The following is a 25,877-nucleotide window of genomic DNA, read 5'->3' as shown; positions in this document are numbered from 1 at the left end:
GTGGGCCTTTACGGCCCCTCAAGCCTGCTCTGCTATTCAGTGGCACTATGGTTGATATGACACTGCTCACCTTCACTTTCCTCACCACCCTAGATTCTCCTACTGAATCGCGGTCTTAAAACACAAGACTCTGCCCCACAGCTATATGACAAGGAGTTCCAAAAGACCCTCAACCCAAACTCCTCAATTTTAAATCGGCACCCTTTTTATTCTGAGACTAAGCCCTCTGGTCCTAAATTCTCACATGAAGGGAAACAGCCCCAGCATTTACCCGGTCAAGCCCTTAAAAATCCTTTACATTTCAATAAGATCATTGTTTCATTCTTCTAGACTCTAGTGAATAGAGTTCCAACCCTAGCCTTTGCCCATAAGACAATCACTCCACAAATTGGGGATTCAACCTAGCGAACTTTCTTTGAAGTGTCACCAAATGAACGAACGTCTTTCCTAAGATAAGGGGACAAAAGCAGTTCAAAGTACTCCAGGTGCGGTTTCACCAGCACGTTATACAGTTGCAGCAAGGCTAGCCTTGAAATAAAGGCAAACAAACCCCTCCAGATTTCTTGCTGCACTTTTGTTTTGTACACAAGTACTCCCTCATCCTTCTGTTTTGCAGCTTTCTGCAATTTTTCTCCATTTAAAAATATAGTTCTTTTGTTCTCCTTCCAGAGTGAACTTTACATTTTCCCACATTATGCTCCATTTGCCAGCTTTTTGTCTATTAACCTATCAATATCTCCAAAACGTGTGTATTTCTCACATGCCTTTCCACCTATTGGTGTCATCTACAGGTTGGCTACAGTAGATTTGCTTCCTTCCTCCTAGGTCAGAGATACAGTAAACAGTTACAGTTCTGGCACTGACACTGCATGAACCTTATTGTCACAAGGTGCCAACTTGAAAGAAAAACCTCTTATCACCACTTGTTGCCCATTAGTAAATTCCCTATTCACACCAGTACACTATCCCAACGCTGTAGGCTCTTATCTCATGACAACCTTTTGGAGGTACTTCAGTTACTTCTACTTGTCATCCTCTATTCACTCTGGTTGAAACTTGCTCAAAAACAATTCAAATTAGTCACAAATGATATCCCTTTCATAAAACCATGTTGATGCTACGTGCATGGTTAGATTAAGATTTTCCAGAAGTATGCTATTACTTCCTTAACAAATATTTCAATCCTTCAGTAGATGTTAGGTGAATTGGTCTATACCAATTAACTTTTGTAAAAACCTCCCTCCTTTTTTGACAAATGGACATCACATTGATCATTCTCCATTCCACTGATACTTCAAAATCCAAACATTTTGGAGAAATATAAACGAATGCATCCACTGTCAGCAGCTACTTTTAAGATCCTAAGATGGATACCATCAGGCATAGGGGGGACTTAATTGCCTTTAGCCTCATCAGTTTATCTAATATTGCTCCTCTAGTGACTGAAGTTACTTAAATCCTATTGCGTATTTTAGTGTCAACGGGACGTCCAAAATATTTGCCACTGCAAGGTCACAGCATTTGTTCTTACTCAAATAAAAAAAGCAGACTGTTTTCTTACCTTTAGTTTGCCTGCATTCGACCTCACTTTCAGCAGTTCTGTGATAGCATCAACAAAACCCTGGTGGTGAAAGTTGCACATTTTCTCAATCTCCCGGTCATGATTCCGAATGCGAGCCTCAAGTTTTTCCATAAACCGTTTGTGCGCATTGGGCTGGTCATCATAGACAGATCTATAAAATAAAATTTCTTTAGACATAATATAGAATAGGAAAAAAAGTCTTTAATGCATTATTCACATGAGACCACTCGAATCTGCACACAGCATTAATCAATCATCGGGAAATGTCTGGCTCCATCTAGTGAGGAAATTCAATCACAGCACCTATTTTCCCCAAAATCTGATTCTACCACTTGTAGACACAGCCCCGTGCGCCTGCATTAAAGTGATGGTGGTGGGGGAAGGAGAAGAAGAGGGGAAGACAGGCTGAAGGGTGGAAGAGAAGGCAAAAAAAGCAAAAACACAAAAAAATGAAGTGAAAAAATATTGTGTGTGTGTGTGTCATTCCTTCATGTCTTATTTGGTCAAAAGCAGCTTTAAATTAAAAGAGTCATTTGAGCCAAGTCTGTATAATTTAAAAAAAAATCAGAACGAATGAATGAATGAATCATTCTGGCAGAACAAAAACTTGGATTGAGTATCAGTGGGCAGTAATCAAGTACTGCTTGACAGCACCATTGGTGACTCTTTCCATCACGTCACTGATGGGGCTGATTAGCTGGGTTGGATTTGTTCTTGGGCACAGAACACAAACCACCCACTCAGCACTTCCAGCTGAATGAGGACACAGCGATTCAGCGAGAAAGCACGAGACAGAGGTCTTTATTTAAAAAGTTTATTTTTTGTTAAGATAGATATTTTTAAAAACCCACAGGTCAAAGAAGTCTGTCAGTGCAGATAACGAGGGAAGACAGGGAGATAGATTGAGAGAAATATGGAAAGACATTAACAGTACAAGACAAGCATTTTAAAATCAAATAGCACGTGGCATCACCACTCACTAGGAGGCAGCAACAAAGTGCTCTGATGTAGTAAAGAGATCAAGAGGGCAGAATTATTTAAAGAAGGAATCAAATCTCCGATGGCAGCAGAGCATGAAAGATGACGAGTACTGAAGAATCAGTTTAAGAGGGTGGATTACCAGAAAAATAGGAAGCATGTGGTAAAAAGGGGGAGGAGGAAAAAAGTGTGATGGATATTAGTCTCTTTTCCGAAGGAGCAGCCAACAAGTGTGCAAGAAAACAAGAGCTTAAATACATAGGCTAAAACAAAAACAAGCAAGAGTTGAAACAAATTTGAAAAAAGCTAAAAACATATAGGTTAACAAATATTTAAAATATCTCACAAGATATATACTTGAATTTAAGACCGGATGCCAGGACAGGCAAGGAGAACAATTCAACGCATATGAAATCATCCCTCAGGAATTACTTCTAAAAAGGCAAAAGAGATCAGGAGAAATAACACGCCATCTTCTTAAACTGTCAGAAGAAGAATAGACCAAAATCTTCATTGATGGTTTGGGAAAAAATTGCACACAGAAGAAAACCTGTCAGTAAAGTCAGTAATGGGAACTACAGATGCTGGAGAATCTGAGATAACAAAGCGTGGACTGGATGAACACAGCAGGCCAAGTAGCATCTTAGGAGCACAAAAGCTGACATTTTGGGACTAGACCCTTGAACTTGGAGCCAAAACATGAGCAAGCCCACACAAAAGAAAAACCAAAACAGCTCAAGGTAGCAGTACCCAGATCAATAGACAGTAGGTGCAGGAGTAGACCATTTCGACCCTTCAAGCCAGCACCACTATTCATTATGATCATGGCTGATCATCCACAATCAGTATCCTGTTCTTCCCTGATCCCCATAACCCTTGATTCCACTATCTTCAAGAGCTCTATCCATCTCTTTCTTGAAAGTATTCAGAGACTTGGCCTCCACTGCCTTCTGGGGGCAGAGCATTCCATATATCCACCACTCTCTGGGTGAAGAAGTTTCTCCTTAACTCTGCTCTAAATGGCCTACCCCTTATTTTTAAAATTGTGTCCTCTGGTTCTGGACTCCCCCAACAACAGAAACATACTTCCTGCCTCTAGATTGTCCAACTCCTTAATAATCTTATACGTCTCAATCAGATCCCCTCTCATCCTTCTAAACTCGAGTGTATACAAGCCCAGTCGGTCCAATCTTTCAACATATGATAGTCCCGCCATTCTGGGACTTGACCTCGTGAACCTACACTGCACTCCCTCAAGACCAAGAATGTCCTTCCTCAAATTTGGAGACCAAAACTGCACACAATACTCCAGGTGCAGTCTCACCAGGGCCCTGTACAGCTGCAGAACGACCTCTTTGCTCCTATACTCAATTCTTCTTGTTATGAAGGCCAGCATGCCATTAGCATTCTTCACTGCCTGCTGTACCTGCATGCTTGCTTGCTTTCACTGGCTGATGTACAAGAACACCCAGATCTCATTCAACTTCCCCTTTAACTTGACTCCATTTAGATAGTTATCTGCCTTCCTGTTCTTGCCACCAGAGTGGATAACCACACATTTATCCACATTAAACTGCATCTGCCATGCATCCATCCACTCACCTAGCCTGTCCAAGTCACCCTGTATTCTCATAACATCTTCCTCACATTACACACTGCCACCCAGCTTTGTGTCATCAGCAAATTTGCTAATATTACTTTTAATGCCTTCGTCTATATCATTAATGTATATTATAAATAGCTGCGGTCCCAGCACCGAACCTTGTGGAACGCCACTGGTCACTGCCTGCCATTCCAAAAGAGACCCATTTATCACGACTCTTTGCTTCCTGTCAGCCAGCCAATTTTCAATCCAAGCCAGTATTTTGCCTCCAGTACCATGTGCCCTAGTTTTGCTCACTAATCTCCTATGGTGGGGCTTTATCAAAGGCTTTCTGAAAGTCCAGGTATACTACATCCACTGGTGCTCCTTTGTCATCTTCAAAGAATCAGATAGGGGTCAGCCATTTGCTGATGGAATGAGAATATCATGCAAAAACAACTTGTAAACTATTCTAAAATCTGTTCGACATATTGCATTGAACCAATAGAGTGAACTGCAAACAGATTTTGAATTTGCAAGTAAATTGCAATTTACCAAGATTGGTGGGAAATCTGGCATGCCAGTATGTACACAGCCTTTTGGGTCGAGGAAGAAATTGACAGCCACCTAAAAATCTTGTTCTACTGACAAGCACTCCTTTTTAAAAAGCTAGACCCATGATAATAAATGATAGCTTGCAGAGGTATGTGGTTATCAGAAAGGGCAAGAGTACATCAATAGTACTGTCAGATCACATATTCATGTACCCCAGAAAGTCAAAAAAGGCATCCACAAAAGTATTAATTTCATTTTGCTTTCCATCTGTAGCTCTAATGCATTACTCTATTTTAAAGATCAATTTTTGTTATGAATCAGAAGACTGTTTTAACCACATTGACAAATGTAGAAGACTGGATATGCAAAGTAGAAGACCTGGAAGCTCACTTGCAATATTGAGACAATCAAATAGAAGTCAGGCTGTACTCCTTGCCATCTGCATTTGTGTTGATATGAATGGAAACATTACTGCTGTGGGGGTTTAACTTGTCTCTCAGGCCCAGTTTTGACTTGAAATCTTGAAGTTTCTGGGAGGATCATTTCATTCCTCTGCATTTTAAAGAGATCAGTTCAGATCATTCAGTTGATTGAAAAAGGTCATACACCAGCTTAGCCCACCAGTAATGATTATACAGTAACTTTTATTTTAAAAAAATTACTCTTGAGAGAACTGAGTTTTCAGGAGAGTTCTTGAGAAGAGAACCCCTCCCCCCACCCCAATCACAATTACAGTTACACAATGAGGCACAAGAGTTAACTCCGAATCCCAGCTCCCATCTCTACACACAACATTGCAAAGTGATTTTTTTTACTATTTCATGAGTTTAAACAGCTTGCTGAACTACAGCTAACTCTGGTGGCCATTGTTTTGGCTACAAGAACTTCATAGTGGTGGATGCAATGGTTAATCTGACTGACGGGTCTTTGGTCTTCCACCTTACTGTCAAGTCCTTGGATTTTCCACATCACCAAGTCTGCTGTGTCAGTCAGTGCTATCGCTCCAACACTGTTTCCAGAAAGAAAACTTTACCTTGACAAAGCAAGTATCTGTTACCTCAAAAATATTTCTTCAGTCACATGACTCGTGTATCCTTATTAGAGGCAAAAAACAAAAATAATTCTCATGCATGGAGTTCTTATCATGGAGGAAATGTTGGGCTGGATCTGGAAGTGTCTGCTGAGATCAGGGATTTTAACTTCTCTTGCAATACCTCCTCGATAAATGACAAATTGTTACCTGCTGACAGGTCAATTAGGAGAAGAGAATGGAACTTCAGCACTCTTGCAACATCAGCTCCTAACATGCTTGTTATTTTGTGAAACTAAAACCTGTAAGCCTGATTCAGGTTCTAGTCATGGTATGGGGATTTTGATTTTTGCCAAAAGCATAGAAGCTTGGGTAACTGAGGATGTTGAAGTGCCAGAGTTGGACTGGGGTGGATAAAGGTCAGAAATTGCACAACACCAGGTTATAGTCCAACAGGTTTTTGAAAAAGCTTACGTTTTCAAATAAACCTATTGGCTCAAATAAACCTGTTGGACTATAACCTGGTGTCATGTGATTTCTGACCAGGTAACTGGCCTCCTAACCTTTATCCAATACCTGTGCAACACCATCAGACATCAGAACGGTTTCATGTGTTTTTTTTCTTTCATACACCTGAAGTACTGAACAAACATTCAGAAGACAGATGTTTTGTCTGCAAATGGCATCAACTTACTTAACACCATCTCACTATCTGCTAGTTTCTTTCTACAGAGAAGATATTCAGTTAAGGGGTGAGCAGCATTACCTGGTCATAAAACCAAACACCAGATAGCTCCTAGTAATTGGTCTGCAAACAGTTCTTGCCCATGAACCCCCGCTTTGGGTTTAGATGTTTCAATAATGATAGATTTAGCAAAGGAATCTCCCTTAGACAAACTTATCCATTTCTTCAAACTTTGAAAAAAAAAAGCAGACATAGGCAACTTAGCCACATCCGCCAACAATTAGCTTGTCATCTTGCTTGGTCACTAATTTAAACTATCACAAGATCTCATTCGCCTTTTGGCTCCCCTGCACTTAGAACGTTCATGCATTTTTGAGTCAAAATACAGACCCCTCACTTAATTCAAAAATCATCATTTGAGTTTTACTTTGTTTTCTGAGAGAAAATCAGTACAGCACAGTACAGGTCCTTCAGCCCAAGACATTGTGCCGAACTACCATCCTACTAAGATCAAACTACCGTGCATACCCAACACGTGCCTATCCAAGAGTCGCTTAGAAATCTCCAAAGTACCTGACTCCACTACCACTGCCAGCAGCGCATTCCACATGCCCACTGTGAAGAGCCTACTTTCCTCTAATCATCTTAAAATTATGCCCCCTCGTAATAGCCATTTCTGCCCTGGAAAAAGAGGCCGAGTATCTGTGCCTCTCCATCTTGTACACCTGTCATCCTTCTTCGCTCCAATGAAAGAAAGCCCTAACTCCCTCTACCTTTCTTCATAAGACCTGCCCTCCAGTCCAGGCAACATCCTGGTAAATCTCCTCTGCACTCTCTATAGGAAGGATGTGGAAGCTTTATAATGAGGTGACCAGAACTGAACACAATATTCCAAGTGTGGTCGAGCCAGAGTTTTAAAGCAGCAGCACAACCTTGCAGCGCTTAAACTACATTCCCCTGCCAATTAAAACCAATACACTATGTACCACCTTAACAACCCTATCACTTGGGTCACAACTTTGAGGGATCTATGGACATGCACCTCAAGATCCCTCTGTTCCTCCACACTACGGAAAATCCTGCCATTAACCTTGTTTTCTGCAATCAAATTTGACCATGCAAAATGAATCACTTCACTCTTCTCTGGGTTGAATGCCATCTGCCGCTTCTTTGCCCAGCTCTGCATTCTGAGAATGTCCCGTTGCAACCCACAACAGCCCTCCACCCTGTTCACAACTCCACCAATCTTTGTATCAGCAGCAAACTTACTAAACCACTCTTCCAAGTCATTTATAAAGGTCACAAAGAAGAGGTCCCAGAACAGATCCTTGCGGAACACCACTGGTCACTTAGCTCCAGACTGAGTACTTTCCATCCACTACCACCCTCTGTAGCAGAGGGTGTCTGCTACAGCCAGTTTTGTATCTAGACTGCCAAATTTCCCCAAATCCCATGCTTCCTTAGTCCTGGAATGAGCCCACCTTGTGGAACTTTATCAAATGCCTTGCTAAAGTCTATATACACCACATCCACTGCTCTACCTTCATTGAAGCATTTTGTCACATCCTCAAAGAATTCAATAAGGCTTGTGAGGCATTACCTGCCCCTCACAATGCCATACTGACTATTTCTAATCAAACTGTGCTTTTCCACAATCTCTCAGAACCCTCTCCAACAATTTTCCCACCAGAGAAGACAGGTTGACCGGTATGTAATGTCCAGGATTAGCCCTATTCCCTTTCTTGGGCAAGGGAATGACATTTGTCACCCTACAGTCTTCTGTTTGAGGAAACCAAGATCATTGCCAAAGGGGCAGCAATCTCATCCCTCAGTAAGCTTGGGTACATCCCATCTGGCCTAGGGATGACAAACAACAAGTTTAAGCATATCTGCTGGTCTCATGTTGTCCTCACAAATGAGGAAGTCCCTCACTTGTGTATACTGAAGCAAAATATTCATTAACGACCCCACCTCCCTCCTCCAATTCCGCACACGAGTTCCCTCCACTATCCCTGATTAGACATCTGCAAGGTAGCCAGACCCCTGTCTAATCCTTGCTTCCCTTCCTCTTGACTAGGTGTTCCACATGTCTTGTCATCCAAGGTTCCTTCATCTTACCATACCTTCCTTGCCTCAGTGGGACAAACCTATCTAGTACTTGTAACAACTGCTCCGTAAACAACCTCCACATTGCCATCATGCATTTCCCCAAGAACATTTGATCCCAATTGGTACTCCATAGTTCTTGCCTAATAGCATTGTAATTCTCCCTCCCCCAATTAAATACTTTCCCATACCATCTACTCCTATCCCTCTCCATGAAGATATTAAAAGTTAGAGTTGTGCTCACGATCACCAAATGCTCTCCCACCAAAAAATGTGACACCTGACCTGGTTCGTTGCCAAGCACCAGATCCAATATGGCCTCGCTCTAGTCAACATATTTACATAAAGTCAGAAATCCTTCTTGGACACCTGACAAAAATCTGCTCCATCCAAACTATTTGCACTTGGAGGTTCCCATATTTGTACAAAGTTGCATGGCACATGTGATAATTCTGATGTTACACTGGTTGCAAACCACTGTTTTAAGTGGGCTAGCGCACACAAGTTATTGATAAGCTTGTATAAAACTAATAGGAGCCATTTTTAGTAAGGATGTGAATGCATTAGAGTTGGTGGAAAAAAATTCATTTGAATGCTTCCAGGGATGAGGAACTTGAGTTACATGGGTAAATTGGAAGACGACAACAACAACAACATTATTGGATAGAAGTGTTCCCAGTCACAGTAGATGCCAGTGTGCCCTCCAACAGGATCCTGAAGCAGAGTAAAATAATTTATGATTCGCAAAAAAGCAGCCCATGGAAATTGGTGGATGAACTTTATAAAAAAAGTGGTTAAAAATGCCCTGCCCAGAAAAGGAGCAAAAAAAAAAACAGAATGCAGTTTCAAATATAGTGACTGCCAAAAAAAAAAATTAGTTTTTGGCCCTAGATAAACCAAGGGGAAAGAAAAAAAATGGTGAAGGACAAGAATAAGGATTGTGTCTCTTGCAGAGATGAGATGGCATGGCCATGTCAGGCTAATTGGCCTCTGTGTACTCTAGCTATGATTGGGATATTGCTTCATGTCTCTTGACTAGCATCAATCCTTCAATGAACTACCATAAGCATTTGTGGTATACTGTGCAGAGCGAAGACAGTCATTTAAAAATCTCCAACTGTTGTAAGCTTTCTCAATGCTAGCCTGAATTATAATTCCAAGTTTATGGAAAGGCCTCAAGTTGCAACAAGGGCATACTGCAGAGACAAGTAATAGGGTGCAACAAAAGGTTGTTGACAATTATAGAGCAGGTGCAGTCAAAATTTCTGCAAGGCTGGAGGTACCTTTCTTCCAGCACTGTGGTAGCTTTAGCAACATGTTTAAAATGCTTTATTCCTCCCGCTCAGTCAGGCAAACAACAAAGCGAGTATTCACATGGTTACTGCAACTGTTACCTTGCACAACTAGCATATGCTCAGCTGCCACTAAGTTTCTAATAAATTAAACAAACAAACAAACCAGCAAGATTAGGTATGGCTGTCAAACAACAACTGACTCCACCAGCTGGAAGTTTGAATTTTTGGAAGACAAACATGGTTTAAAAAAAATTCAAGCCGAAGTAACTAAAATCAGAGCCAGATATGGCCACCCCAATTTGCATTATGGATATCTCTAAACTCTCTATTTTAAACTCAAAAATAAAAATCACCTTCAAGTCAAAGTGAAATACCCAAATCTTGCCACACTTCCAAGGCTGTCAATTACTTGACGATTCAACTATAGGAGAGAAGCCATTAAACAAAATCATTTGGATAGTCACTTTGAACCCTTGCCGAGATAGCTTCCCAAACAGGGCCAAAATGAAATTACCCTTAGAACGTATTTGTAACAGATGTTACAAGATCTCCACGGTAGATGGAGAGGGAAGGTCTATGACAGACGTCACAACAATGGACCAGAACCCTGAATTACTAATGTATATGTTCAATTTAATTTCAAAGTGCATTTCAAGGGCTCCTGCAACCATTGACATCCATGGATGTCAATCTGGAGAGGTGGTCTGGCAGAATTCTGTGCAGACCCTTAGAATGTCACACCTATATACAGCAAGGTTAAAAAAACTGTTCAAAGACTTAGGATAAAGAAAATGAGGACACCACCACGACCACAACCACTAGTTCCTCAACCTCAACAAGAGGCCATTTAATCACTTGAGAGATGACTTTTATACAATAACTGATTACAACCCCTAGTTTCTGTCAGGGGCCTGATGTGCTAGTGTTTGGGCTACTGTTGCTAGCATCAGTTGGAGAAAGCCATTAAACACCCTTGTACTGCAGGCAGAGAGAAGGGACAGAGACAAAGACAAAGCCATCATATTATGTGCTGCCAGCCAGAATTACATAAACCAGCAAATAAGTGAAGGGCTAAGTAAATGGCCTGCTCAACCAACATACAGAGGCTGCAACATCTACTAACATCTCTTCAAATTTTTGATGAGAAAAAAAAGTGGAAATTTTAACTTAAAGGAACTGTTGATTAGGAATAAGCTTATATGCTTGCATTTACTTCTCCCATTTGCAAGCCAACTCATGGTTTTGTTAACTCAAAACCTGGATAAAAAAAGTGAACTCATTAAGGCAAAATTAATTTGCTCTAGAACGAACAAAGAAGGATTCACAAGGAAAGTGATCCTTTAAGTTAGCCTTGTTGAAAAAAAGTACAGGTGAAAAAAAGCCAGTCTCTCCCTTCTCATCTGGGAGCCAATGACTTAGGGTACTCATGAGAAATTGCAATGAAATTCAGGTAGTTGTAACAAGTCAGCACTTTGCAGGTGATTTTTTCTTTGCATCTGATGCTTGTTCATGTGCAACCTCTGAGGACAAACTCCAGATCATCAGCAGCACCTTATGACGGCATGAAAGCATGGGTCTCACCTAGCATATCCGCAAGAAGAAGTTGCTTCATCAAACTGGCCTGGTGTTGTGCAACAAACCCCCTCCACCTCCCTGACCAAGGTCTTAGAGAATGTTGACCACTTCCAATACCTTCAAAGTGGCCTGTCAGCTAAAGCAGCTGTTAGTGAAGAGATCCAACATGACCTTCAGTGGGCTAGTGCAGCCTTTAGTCACCTAAGGAAGAAAGGATGAGAGAACACCAAAAATCAAAGGTTTACATGGGTGGTTCCCCACTCTACATGGCTGAGATGTGGACTGTCTACAGCAGACACTTCAATGCTCTAAAGCAGTAGCAACAATACTGCCCATGCAAGATCCTGCAAATCCACTGGGAAGAAAGATGCACCAACACTGCCATCTGCAATCAAGCCAACATCCCTAGCAGAAGCATTCACCAACCTTGATTGGGTATGAGACTCCAAGCAAGTGCTCTACTGCTAGTGTTGAAATAGCAGGCAAGCACCGGGGAACAAAGGAAGCACTTTGGTAATACCCTTGAGGCCTTGCTGAGGAAGTGCAGCATTCCCAGACACCTGGGAATCACTGGCCCAAGACTGTCAAAAGTGGCACAGCAGCATCTGGGAAGGTATCAAGCACCAAGACTTGCCATCATTAGGATGAATGGCAATTTTCTTTGCAAAACTAGCTAAGATGAAATGAAGCTCAGTGGCAAAATCTCACTCCCCAACCCACCTGGCAAGTTTTTTGTCCTGTTGACAGATTACCCAGGGTGCGCTTGGTGCAGATAAAGGGATTCAAGAGAAATCAAACTAACATTATCCTATCCGGGGTCCACCTAAAAATCAGCTGCAACTAGAAACCCTGAAGTTAGAAGATTAAGCAAGTTAGCCCAAAACCAGGTGAATCACTAAACTACTGTCCTTTTACTTTTTCCTGGAAAAAATCTATCCCAATATGTAATCTGAAATTGTGCACATAAGAGAACTTCAAGGAGTACACATATGCAAGTGTCAGAATGCATTTTATTTAACTTAAAATCGAAGCATTATTAAGAGAGGTTAGCTCAAACCCAAGGTAAACCTTATTAGTTTATGATCAAGGCATGCAAGTTATTTAGGCACTCCCTACATTGGTTCATTACATCATTGACTAAAAGCTTGTGTTTTGGAAGTGAGCAGCAAGATAAAGAGGGGCTAATTGGTTCCCTTCCTTACCTAATGAAAATAGGTTAATGTGCTGCCTGTATAATCTAGTGATCAACTATAGTATTAATAATTGAAATTTCCGGCGGGGGGGGGGGGGAAAAAGAGGAGGGAAACACAAAAAAGGTCTAATATTTGGGACAAGTCATCGAGATCAGGACTTAGCCACATAAAATTCTGAAACTGCAAGTTTAAAAATCACATTTGAGGGGGTTACAATTCCAACTGATGACATTATTGAACTAGTCAGATTTCATATTCTAGTTACTTAATTGGAGGTCACTGAAACAGTTCTCAGAGGCAGCTATTTAAAAAAAAAAGATGATTTTACACTAGAGGACAAAGCCAACTAATACAGAAGATTTTAGAAAAATCTTAGAATGCAATTAAAAGTTTCAACCCATTTCTCAACTTCTGCAGAAATTGAGGAGTTACTTCTCCATTACATCCAAATTCTACTTAATTGATACTCCCCAGTTTCTCCCATGAACTGACGAGTCTTGCATGACTACTTATTACCAACAACCTGCAGATTTCAAACCAAACCTCCTCTGGTCTGAAAGCTGTGGAACCTAAACATTTCTACTAAGGTAATTCTTAAAAATTGGATTGTGTTTAATAAAAATTGAAAATTTTTTTTGAATCAACACGCTCAGATGTCATTATACACCTCTGCAGCAGGTGAGACTTTAACCTGAGCCTCCTGGTCCTCGGGTAGGGACACAACCGCTATGCCACGAGGACCCTTCTTGAGGTGACATAAAATGTGCAAGACAATTTGGGAAAGGCAAAGAAAATGAAAATAAAGCTTCTAATTCCAGTCAGGTCTTCTCACCAGCCCTAAACACTTTCAATCCCAGAGTTTTGTTTCAAAGCTTAAAAAATCCTCATACAGAATGGCAAACCAAAAAAAAAAAAAGACTACTTTCAAATGTTCAGCTACCAGGCGTAAACCACCATAGTATTAAATGCTTTTTCATCATAGGGTCTACAGCCATTTGATGTTATTTCAGCCATGTTGGATTCGGTCCCATTCTGGAAGGGCTAACTTTTATGTGCCAAACAAAAAAAAACACAAAAGTAAAATAGCCTTTCACAAAAGTAACCAATACCCAAATTGAATTTATAGAAAAAAAAAAGACAGATCCATTATAGGGAACTAAAAGCATGACTAAAGCTTGGGACATTTCAGCTCATTTGCAGAAGTATTGATTCATTCTGGTGTCTCAACGTTGGGTATGTAGTTATGGCAATTAGCCTCAGCAGTACCACCTTGGGAGAAGGCAGGGCTTTCGAGTTGAGGCCATAGGCATGCAAGAAAGCCCATCTCTTGTCCAGAAATTGGGGAAAGAAATTAAAAAAGGGACTGTCTAATGACAAAAGTAGGCTAAGAAAGAATGCCACGTTAATGGAACAATATATTTGGGGAAAACCACACCCAAACGTGTGGATGCAGGAAATCAAAAACAAAAACACTAACTGCTGTGAAAACATAGCAGGTCTGACATGCAACTGTGGATAGAAAGGAGAGTTAAGGTTTTGGGTTTGGCGACCCTTCCTCAGAAGGTTTGGCGAGTTTGGCTAAATTACATAACAAACAGGCAATTTAACTCAGCTGGCTGGAGGCCGGTTTGTGTTTTAAGTAACACCCGTAGTGAGGAGTTTAATTCCCGTCCTAGAGAAGGTTACCATAAAGAACTCTTCACAACTTCACCTCAGGCTAAACCACAACCAGTCACCTAACAGATAGTAAGTGCTACGCTAATAAAACATTTATAATTAGCAAGAGGCTTTAGACTGTATTTTGTTCAAACTAACATGTCGATGTAAACAAAGTGGTGGACTGCAAATTACGACCAATATCGTTGCAAGTTATCTAAGTAATACTAAAAAAAGTTGTATGTTAGCAACTCACGACTACCATGGAGACCAATTGTTGCTATAATTGAATCTGTAAACAGTTTACAATAATTCTACTGCTCACAAATTGACAAGAAAGTACTATGTTCAAAGTCACATGAGGCAGCCAAGTGGCCATGGAACTCTAAAAACATTAAACGTACTACAGTTAAAAATTTGGATGTCAAAAAAAGCCCAGTAGACAGGTGCATTTTTATTGTGCAGTGATATTGAGTGTTTGCACATTTAACACAGTAAATGCTTCACACAAATATTTGTTACAAACACCCCCATTAGTTGCATGGTTAAATACAAAGTTTAAAATGGTAATTGGCACCTTTAATTTGCTAAAGTGAATTAGCATTTGAACACCTTTTATTACACATCAATTCTAGCTTTCTTAAAGAAATACTGAATCATACATACTCCACAGTCTGGCCACATTCACATATATGAAGCTTTTCCATCCATCTATATGCCACAAACAGAAGCATTGGTGGTGGTGGTTGGGGGGGGGGGGGGGGGGGAGAGAGAGAGAAGGAGGAGGAGGAGGAGGAGAAGGAAGAGACTTTAAAAAAAAAAGTCAGTAGTAGTGAGGAGTTAGAAGGGCAGAAAACAGCAAACATTCAAAAAAACTTAATTTTATTTAAGTGTCATTTCTGCTTAACTTTAAACACCAAAAAGTCTTCGTTTTACCATCAACTGTTTCTGCATATGATCACTTCCTATTATATTTCAATCCCATTCATTCAGTTTTAAAAGAAGTCTGTTTTGACATTGCGACCCAAAATTAAACAGCATTAAGAAAATTTCTACTTTCCAAAACCTAGCAAGATGATCTCAATCTTTTCCTCAGAGCTTGGGTTTCTTGTGCTAAGCAAAAGATGGCATACAGAACCAAAAATCAAGCCAAAAGCTTATTTTTGTCATTTGCCCCCATTCCCTATTTCTCCTAATTTCTTCCACGTATTTCCCTGACTATAAGCTACAATTGATGCCCTGAATGGAGTTTGAATTCAAAGTCAGTTTTCACTTCAATAAAGTGAAAATTTAAATGCTAACAGGAGTTGATAGCATGCATTCCAAAACAGTGAAGGAAACCAATGAAAAATTTGCCAAGCATCAACTGAAGCTTAAATTAGATACTAACTCCCAGGTTTGGAATTTAACAAGAATACTAAGACAGTACACAAGTTGGAACAAAACAAAAGGCAAACAAAAAGGAAGAAGAGGAGTATGGATAATTGTAGAGGCCTTCAGTCTTGCCATGATTGACAAAAAGAATAAAATCTACAATCAAAAAGTAGTTCAGAGGCACATGGATATCAATACTTTTAAAAAAGGTTAAGAAACAATCTTTAAAAGAGATACCACTTAATAGTCCACCTCAAATTTTTTTGAAGTCAACTTTTAATAACCTTTCACTGGGTGTCAGTTTTTACAGCCAATGGTCACAAAAAGACTATGGAGACTTAGTTTCTTATAAAAAAAATAAGATTTTGCAAAATATAACAATGGAAGTCACTAGAGTTCAGCTTGTCCAAAGGTCCAATTTAAAGTGGGAAAGAATGAAGAGTGGGGCAAGAGACCAGAGGAAAATCATATCACTTGAGAACATAAGAACACCCCTGCAATCACTTACTATCTGGATATAGAATCCAGTTGCATGTTAATTTTTTTTGGCACACACAGGAACAGCAGTAAAGAAAGATTGCCATTTATATTGCACAGTTTATAATCTTAATGTCTCAAGTGCTTTAGAGACAGAGGTACAGTTACTATTGCTTTTCTTGACATTACAAATTAAAGAGAAATGACATCTGAAATCTTACTGCTGCCTTAGATAAGTTAAAACAGGCAAATAGAACTAAAGTATTTTACACTAAATTTCACAATATTGGAAGTAGACACAATTACAATATCATCTAAAAAGGCATCTAGACGGGGATACAAATAGAAAGGGCTTAGAGGGATATGGGCTAAATACTGGCCAATGGAACAGGGTACAATCGGGATGTCTGGTCATTGCAAACAAGTTGGGCTGAAGGGTCTGTTTCTCTACTACAACACACGAGTCATTATGTGCCAGTCAAATGGACATTAGGATGGTACCAGCAGAAGCAGGTTAATGTAATATCATAAGAGAAAGCAGATGGAAATAATTACATCAAAAGTTGATGATAAATACCTTAATTTCATTATTTTACAATTAAATCTGAACAACATGTACATGACCTCACTCGAGTAATCCATTAAACATTTAAAAATCAAAATCTAGTTGAAAATATTTTAGGCTATAAACCACCTAGACTTCACATTCCACTTAAGATTAAGCTCATAAAAATGCAGGTACATTAAAAAAGGGTCAATGCACACTTATTTTTCAGTGTATCTTAAATGCTTTGCAGCCAAGTAGCACCAAAGGAAGGACATTTAAATGTCCCACTTGAAAAAGGATCAACTCTGAAGAAGTCAGATTTCCAGTACCATAATAAAGCAGCAGAATGAATTACTCAAACTTCCACTTCACTCAAAGTTGTGTTGTTTCAACTGGGGCAGCAGAGTGATTAGAGGGTACAGTGTCAGTCTTTTAACATGGCATAGCCAGTGGAGGAGATTAAGAAAACATTGGATACATGTTATGCAGACTGAGACTAGCCTTCACTACTGGAGATTTATTTAATAAGATTTCATCTGATGGCTTTAAGGCTTTTCAGTGCATGAGACCCCAGCTAATGGCCTGGGCATTGGATTACTAGTCCAGAGACATAACTGGCAATTGATTTCCTGATAAATGTCCAGTTTCTGGGCATTTCATTATGGTGCATTTGCAAAATTTTAAGTGGCTAATTACAACAGCCTTTCCCATTTCTCACCACAACATCGTGCGCATCTGGTGCAATTGATGCATCACTGGACAGTGTCTGGAGAGAACCAAAGGTATAGTACATTGGTACAAAAATGCTTGGTTTTTAAAAAGGCAACAGATGCAATACACATCTGTTGGCTCTTTACCTATTCTGACACAAGTTTTCAACAGCACAAGTTGTACCTCCCTCCAGGAGGTAGCTATTCCACATTGAAAAGAAAATCATTCCAGCCACTGCAGTGTTTGTGCACAAAAATCAAAGTACAGAAATTGTTCAGTTGAAAAGATAGAAACTAGCTAGTGAAAATTTTAAAGTCAAAAAAAAACTGGAAGGGAGCAGAAGCTGATCAGGGAAGGGTCAGATCAGGTGTGGTTTCAGTTGAGACTGAAAGTATTTTTTTCTTAAAGGCCAAAAATAGTTATTTGGGACAGTGAGCTAAGGACTGGTAGTTGGAATTCATTTCAGGTGAGTTTCATATCAGAAAAGCAATTAAATGGAGATCTTCACATTTGGAGAGGGCACATATAGCAATAGCTTGAGCTGTCACAACTGGAGAGGTTTAAGCCAGACTGGAAACTCAGTGAATTAAGATTTCCTTTTAAAAGTCAGATAGGAGTGACATTTCAAGTGTGACTGTGCATCTCTAAAATGGATTTTGTTGGGAAAACTGTTCCTCACAGGGGTAACATACTTAAGAAAATGCTCAGCTACTCTAGAGTTACACAAAATCCTAAGGCTACCAGAATTTCAAATCCCAAATTAGTAGAAATCTGATCAGTGTTTTCTATCCTTAAATCACTCTTACAGGTTATTAAAAATTTTAGCCACAGAAACAACTGAACCAGATTTGGTAAACTCCACAAGAGTGAAAACTCTCAACCATTTCCAACCTTCCTCTTACATATATGCAGACAGAGGAATCACAAGGTGGCAGGGGGGTGGGTGGGTGGAAAAACAGCAAAAGCAATTTCAGATTTTTGCAGATACAGGACCAGTGTTCTAATAAATTCCCAGAATTCAGCTTGACCAGTAAACAACCTCACTTCAGTTCACCTGCATATGCTGGAACCCACAATTAAAGTTCACAATAAGTATCAAAATCCTTACTGTACTTTCAAGCCATGGAACGATCCTTATAAATCCCTGTTTGAAGTCAGTTCTTTACCATTTCAGTCCACAGTTTAAGACAGAGCCAATCTTTACAGAAATTAAACCTGAAAAAAAAACTTTTGCTGTTTAAGTTCAAGCTTTTGACCAGTCTTAACCTCCTGGGAAGTTACCAATGTGGAAATCTTAACAGTAAATCAGCTTATTTCAACACCACTTCCTCACCCAAAGTTAAACTTGTGCTTTAAGTCTAGAAGTTATGGGCCATCAGAAACAGTAAAGCGTTTTCTTCACCCCCAGAGAGTTATTACTCCAGCAAATGTCTAGCCAAGATCCACTAACTCATTGACAGTCCGAGTAATGAAACCGTATGTACAACATTTTAAAAAAAAGGAAAAATTTATTAAAAGCAGCGAGTGCTTGATTTAATTTCATAGCGAAATGAATCATTGAATATCACGGAAGAGTAATATTCAGCAGCATGACCATTGCCGAATCCCCACTAACATCCTGGGTTGACCACAGAACACAAAATGTAATTAGCCATTCAAGTACTGTGATTGCGATCTCAGGTCAGAGGAGAGGAATCCCTCTGTAATTAGCTCAAAAAAAACCACCGATCTATAAACTCCACAAGGCACAAGTCAGCAGGGCGATGGAATACTCCCTGCTTGCCTGGGTGAATGCAGGTCAAAACACCAAGAAACTGGACACCATCCAGGATAAAGCAACCTGCTTTACTGGCACAGCATTGATAAACATACGCAGCTACAGAGGCTGTTTTGGTAGGAGGAGTGTACACCATCTACAAAATGCATGGCAGAAATTCACTGATTTTGTTTACACAGGGCCTTCCAAATCCACTAACACTTCCATCTAGGACAAAGGCAAATACATAGGAACACTCTGCAAGTTTCCTGAGGCTTCTATCATTCTGGAAATGAAAATCACTGGCTTCATGTTGCTGGGTCTAAATTCTGGAACTCCCTCCCCAATAGCACAGTGGATCTACCTACAGCACAGACTGTAGCAATCCAAGGTGGCAGATCACCAACAGCATCAAGCACAACTAGGAATGGCAATAAATTCTGGTTCCCTTTGTTTTTTAAAAACAAAATGTTACACAAAGACAAAGACAATGTCACCTTGATTATCAAAGGCTTCAGATTACGCAGAACACCTGCATATGCTCCTACAAGCCACTCTGTCCTGACTTGGAAGCAGATTGTTGTCCCTTCACTGTCACCAGATCAAAAACCCACAACTCACTCCCGAGAGTGTACCTAGGCCACGGGGCTTATCGCAAACCAAGACCTTCAAGGGTAATTTGAGATGGACAGCAATAACTGGCCTTCCCAGTGATGCTCACAACCCACTCGAATGAATCTAAAACAGCAAAATTCTGAGCAACGATGAATCTGATGCCATTGATTAACGTGAAGCAAAACCAAAAAAGTACATGCACGCACATGGCAATGAAATGTTTCTAACAGTAACATTTACATGTAAACATCACATGAATTTCACAATAAAAAGATCAGTTCTCAGAGGAAAATCTACTGCTAAGAGAAAGTCCTTTTCTAACAGGTAAAAAAAAGGAATCATTCATTCAAGGCTTCACTGAATGGTAAATGCTGTCATCTGTAATTGCACTAAATTGGTGGTGACCTACACCCTTAAAATGCCACTGATTTAAATCCTGTAAATTTTTTTGTAGGAGTGGGTTCTTAAGTCAGCATAGCAAGGGGCTTGGAAGGAAACTTAGAGGTTGTGCTCTCATGTTAAGCTCCCCTTCACCTTGGTGCCACCCACAAAGCCACAGTGAATTGCAGCTGTGCATTTTGGTGATGGTTCACAGCATTGTTTCTGTGCATCAGATGATGGACAGATTAGATGTGCCAAACAAATCAAGCAGGCTGTTTTGTCCTACACGTCAAACTCAAGTGTTTTGAAGATGCACTCAAGACAAGTGGGGATATTCCATTACCCTCCTTATTTGTGTTTTGTAGATAGTGGGCAGACTTTGACACTCAAAGAGAGTTATCCATGGCATGATTCGAGACGTTGCCATGCTATCATAGTCATAGGATTTATATATCTGGTCCTCTTCAGATTCTGGTCAATGGTAACCCTCAGAATACTGATTATGGGATTCAGCAAAAAAAAAAATCATGGAATGTGAAGAGGTGATGGTTAGGTACTCTCTTGTTGTTGCCACACAAGCATCATCTCCAATGTTACTTCCACTTGTCAGCCCAATCGTGGCTATTGTCTAAAATTAGAACTACCCCTGGATATTCAGAGATACTAAGAACTGCAGATGCTGGAGGAACGCGACAGGCCAGGCAGCAGAGGAGTAGGCAAGTTGATGTTTTGGGCCAGGACCCATTTCTGAAGAAGGGTCCCAACCCAAAATGTCAACTTTCCTACTCCTCTGACGCTGTCTGGCCTGTTGTTCCTCCAATTCCAGACTTCTCTCTAATACTTGGACATTGAGATTCCTCCAATATAAAAGGAGTCAAAAGACAGAAAACATTTGGTAGAGTATAGCTTAATGGCTGATGGCACCTACACCCCATTAAAAAAATTATGCATCCATTTTGACTCATTTCTCTTTCCTTTAAAAGATCAATGGGTTTAATCTCTCCACAGTTATTGCCTGCTTTGCCAAGTATTTCCAGATTTCTAGCACGGCATGATATTTTGCCTTTGTTTTTCGAAAATCTTCCATTGCCAAGATAAGTTGTTGGCTGATAAACCACAAATTGTCAAAACAGGTCCTGTCAACATTTGCATGCGGCTTTCAGAACAATCCCCAATTTTGAAACCAAAAATACATAACGCACTTACTGGCATAATGTGCATTAATTACTCAGATGAAGTACACAAACTACTGAATGGAGCGTTCTGTAACCTGCTCGTGCCAAAAACAAAAGGTGGATTGCACTTAACAGTACAAGGCAGAACTTCCTACACAAAAACCTACACCCAATCATACTGTAACAAATGATAATCCTGGGTGTGAGGCAGTCTCACTGTTGTAATCTCGAACGGAGAAGTAGCAGCTGCACAATTTTTCTAGACTAATGACCTTATAGTCGCAACACTAGCACACAGTCCTACAAACAGAGCGATTAGACGCAGGACAAGTTGTAAATGTGCTGCGCCAGTGACAGCGAATACGAAGGCACCAGGAAAATGTCGCACGTCCCCCCGGGTGGGCAGAAGGCTCCATGGCAATGGAGGGTGCGGGATGCAGGACCTGCCCACCACATGCTCTGTAGTTTGCGGTAGCAGGAAAACCGGCGGCTGTCCCACATCCTTCAAATAAAAACAAAAGAAAACACACACGCACAAACTTTTGCGGAAGGAGCACCAGTAGTTCCAGGCCCAGAGCCAAGCAGAGACGGAACGGGAGCCGCTTCATACTGGCCCAGCCGGGCTAAAGGGCCCGAACTGCCGCCAGTGCCAGGGCAGCGCCGGCACCGGAAGCAGAGGCGCTTTACCTAAGCGTCGGGCCCACGCAGGCCGCGTCCGTGCTTTCGATCTCTTGCAGGATCCGCTCATGTTCTGTCACCGTCTCCAGGGCCTCGGTGTCTGCCATCTTAGCGGCCCCGGCTGTGGAGGCGAGGCAAGGCCGTGGGCGAAGGCAGCAGTGTTACTGCGGTTAACAGCGGTTCATGGCCCTGGTTTGCTGGCGGCGGCGGGGTGGCTGTGTGCTCGGTTTTGCTAGCGGCTGCTCTACTAATGTCAAACGGGAACCCGTCGCTGGCAAACCCGCTTCCGGGCCTGCTTTTATTCCACCGCCGTTTTCATTTGCCTGCCCATCCCCGACAGTGACCGGTCAGCGCGCTCCCGACGGCGCGCGGGAACGCGCGCGCGCGCCTATGCCCGACTTTACCTGCGGCAAATCGTAACCTGTCTGGTGTGATATAGAAAAATGTCCATTTTATTTCGCTTTAAATCGTCAACGTTTACTGACGCGCGGCCTCTTGCAAGTTACATTCGAGTACTGGGTGGTAGTAACTTTTATTTAAGCTGCTCGAAAGCCAAACAGGAGCTTTAGCTTTCCTTTCGTGTTCGAGTCTCGAACAGCACGGGGCTGATATCAGGTTGGTGGTAAAGCGCTTCAAATGAGAACGAGTGGGCCCTTCGTATTGTTTGTGGAAGGCTCTGAAGAGTGCAACTGCACACAGTCCCATTGTGCAAACCCCACTTAACTAATTTCTGAATTCCGGGACTGAGCTTGTACTGCAGAATACAAACAAGTTGTGATGCTTTTAGCCAGGCTTCAGTAACAGAAGCTAGACAAGTATGCTAAAAGCATTAAGAGTAGCAGATTCAGTAGAATTGCGGCTGTGGGAAGTAGCGTTCCCTCGTGGACAGAAAGCTATTTACCGCAAATGCCAGATTGCAAGCGTTTGACTACATCCACGCAGACATGTCACAGACAGCTGAGCACGACTGTGCCAGTCGAAGTGGCATCATTTCTTTGTCAGCATTTTCCAGGTTCTGATCTTTAAAACGTCACCGAAAAAGAGGAGAACTGCAGGCATTCCCCTGTCAAGCTAGTTCTTGACCAAAAAAAGGGAGCATTGGACAGTGTTTGGTTCCATACTAAAATTTCTTATTGGCTGACAGAAAACCCGCGGTGAGAACACATTGGTTTCCCGTTCACCAAAAGCCAAGAGACGTTTCTTAGCAGGAACATAGTGTATTTTAAAAAACATGAGCGCAGTTAACTAGGAGTGGAAACTCACAATGGATATACAGTAGGTAAACTCCTGGGTCAAAATCCACCTCATTAATTAAAAATGCAAATTTAAGACGACCGAAAAGAAGTGTTAAACTGCGCGGCAAAGATACTTGCTCGCACGGGCATAAAAAGGTCATAGGTGGAAAAACTAAGCGTAATCACGCTCGTGACTTTGCTCATTACCTGATACTATTACAGGTCAGTGAAATATTTACAATTTAGAACTCAATTCAACACAAACTGAACTGCTATGCAAATTAGAGCAAGGCACAAAGTAATTGCTATGAAGTAGTTGTCAGCAGCGAACGCAGGAGATAATGGCGCAAAACTAACTTTTAAAGATTAACAAAGAAAACACTACAGATTCTGTAGTATTGTAGAAACTCGAGAGGTCTCGCAACATCTGTTGCCAGTTTTCTTTTAAAAAATGTTTCAAACCTAATTTTACTAGCTCGGAGCCATGTCGTATTTCACAGACACCTCTAAGCCTGGCTAGAGCCCCCGAACTACTTTTTTAAAAAAGTGTAATAGAAGTATTCGTTATCCAGACGACGATGATTTTCACTTTTAGCTAGTCATTTGTTTTTAAAATGAAGTCATAAAAGATGTACCAATTCACTTTTATCACTCCTTACGAGGCTGTTCGATTCGTAACTGCCTATTTTTACTAGCAACACTCACCAACCTGATCTAGTTTTATAGTCGTGATTACTAAACAAGGCAATTGGAATTTCATTTTGCCCCACAATCAACCGTCCCAAATTAAACCGCTTTACTTCGCTGTTACATTACAAAAGTAGCAGTTGGAAAAGTAAACAGCGAAAAGTCTATTACTTTATAGAGAGCTTAAATAGGACGGTAGAAAGCCAGGTAACCTACCGTAAGCTCGTACCAAGTGGCAACTCCAACGTTTCGATCTCAGAAAAAACATTTTCATAAATTTGGCTTTCACGTTTTTCCTCTTTAGAAGTGATTGAAGTAACTGTTTTGCTGACCCGAGCCATCGTTCCAATGCTTTCGTCCCCGGGTTTTGGAACGAAATTTTCGTAGACTCAACCGAAGGAATGACAACAACAAAAAAAAATTTGCCGACGACAATAATGATCTCGTGATCATAGAGCAATCAGTCTAAATGTAGCTGTTACTATTTTATACAAAAAGACGATCTATGTACAGTATCAACGCAAGAAGTGACTGGAGATAACTTATTTATAGCACAGGGCTATTTAAAGACTATCATATTTCACAGTCCCTCCGATTAACCTGTTATAACACCAACGGGACGACTTTTACTTTCCTTACAACACATTTGAAAAACGCTCCTCTCTCATCGTTTTATAGAATAGTAAGTAAGCAAGATACAGGATTCCCCAGTGTCGTCACAATGGTCTAATATAACAATTAAGAAGAAACTAACAATTAAGAGACTATTTCTCCAGGAAAATACTTCCGGATATTGAAACCTGTCAGCGACTTATTCTTCAAATTGCATTGGGAATGACTCGGTTGATCATTGTAGAAATCACCATCACGTTTCACAAACTCGTTTTTAGCCTAAAATTCTGTCTGTGTATTGGGAGGCTTATGACGGAGTTAGAGCTGTGAAATTATGACGAATTGTGATACATCTTATTGTATACCATGTGTCAAAGAGAAAGGAAGCATTACGTTTATATAGTGCCCCAGTCACCACTTATTAACCGTTTTCACAATGTTGCCTCATTAGTAATGCAGGTGCAACTTGAACAAGCTGGTCCCACAGACAACGATGTGACAATGACCGTATAACCTATTTTAGTGATGTTTGTCTGATAAGTAGTGAACTTGCAGCTTTGGATCAAGTCTCGTTGAAAGTCTTATGCCCAGTCGGCATCTCTGACAGCCCAGCCTTCTACCAGTACCGCATCTGAGCGTTAGCCTTGATTTTGGATAAATTCTCAGAGGTGGAACTTGAACGTTCACTCTTCTGAATCCCAGTGGAGAGCATTATCACTGAGTCACAGCTGGCATAGATAAGGATATAAACCTACACAATTTCCCATTGTGCAATAAGACAAGCTGCTTCCTAATGATTGCTCTTACAATGCCAGTTTTATATTCACACAGAAGTTTTGATTCTGATTTTATTGTCACCTGTACTGAAATACAGTGAAAAACTTTGATTAGGAGTGGTACAGACAGATCACAACAAGCAAAGGATATATATATCAAAAATAGTTAGAGGCATACAGGTTACATTATTTGAGGCTAGATTCCATTCAACAATTTGATAATGGCTGGAAAGAAGCTGTTCCCGAACCTGCTTGTGTGTGTGTGTGTGTGTGTGTTCAGGATTCTACATCTTCTGCCTCACGCAAGAGATTGTAGGAGGTCATTACCAGGGTGCAATGGGTTTTTGATAATGTTGCTTGTTCCGTGGCAGCATGCCATGTAAATTAAGTCCACGGATGGAAGGTTGCCCTACATGATGGTTTGGGCTGTGCACACAACCTTCTGCAGTTTCTTAAGGTCCTAGGCAGAGCAGTTGCTATACCAGGCCATTTTGTACCTGGACAGTACACCTTCAATGGTGCATCTGTGGAAGTTGGCGAGGGACCTTATGGATGTGCCAAATTTCCTGAGCCATCTGAGGTGGAAGAGGCATTGTCATGCCTTCTTGACTGTCAC

General features: G+C 40.9%; 1 protein-coding gene across 6 annotated transcripts in view; it reads right to left on the bottom strand.

Annotated features, from left to right (window-relative positions):
* LOC125461768 (exocyst complex component 6-like) overlaps positions 1 to 24,335 on the bottom strand; it is a 179,469-nt gene extending 155,134 nt beyond the window's left edge. Inside the window, exons 1-3 of one of the 6 annotated variants that reach the window (XM_059653129.1) lie at positions 21,961 to 22,066; positions 5,088 to 5,249; positions 1,562 to 1,733 (exon numbers count right to left, since the gene is read on the bottom strand). In XM_059653129.1, coding sequence (XP_059509112.1) covers positions 1,562 to 1,693 — 132 coding nt within the window. In that variant the 5' untranslated portion in view covers positions 1,694 to 1,733; positions 5,088 to 5,249; positions 21,961 to 22,066. Of the gene's footprint in view, positions 1 to 1,561; positions 1,734 to 5,087; positions 5,250 to 11,505; positions 11,525 to 21,960; positions 22,326 to 24,089 lie in introns of those variants that run through there. The other 5 variants (XM_048550943.2, XM_048550947.2, XM_048550946.2 and 2 more) reach the window with 5 other exon arrangements.
* Positions 24,336 to 25,877: the final 1,542 nt, after the last annotated feature.

The sequence above is a fragment of the Stegostoma tigrinum genome, chromosome 20, assembly GCF_030684315.1.
Source record: "Stegostoma tigrinum isolate sSteTig4 chromosome 20, sSteTig4.hap1, whole genome shotgun sequence".
Taxonomy (NCBI): Eukaryota; Metazoa; Chordata; class Chondrichthyes; order Orectolobiformes; family Stegostomatidae; genus Stegostoma; species Stegostoma tigrinum.
This window is presented reverse-complemented; position numbering and strand designations above follow the sequence as displayed.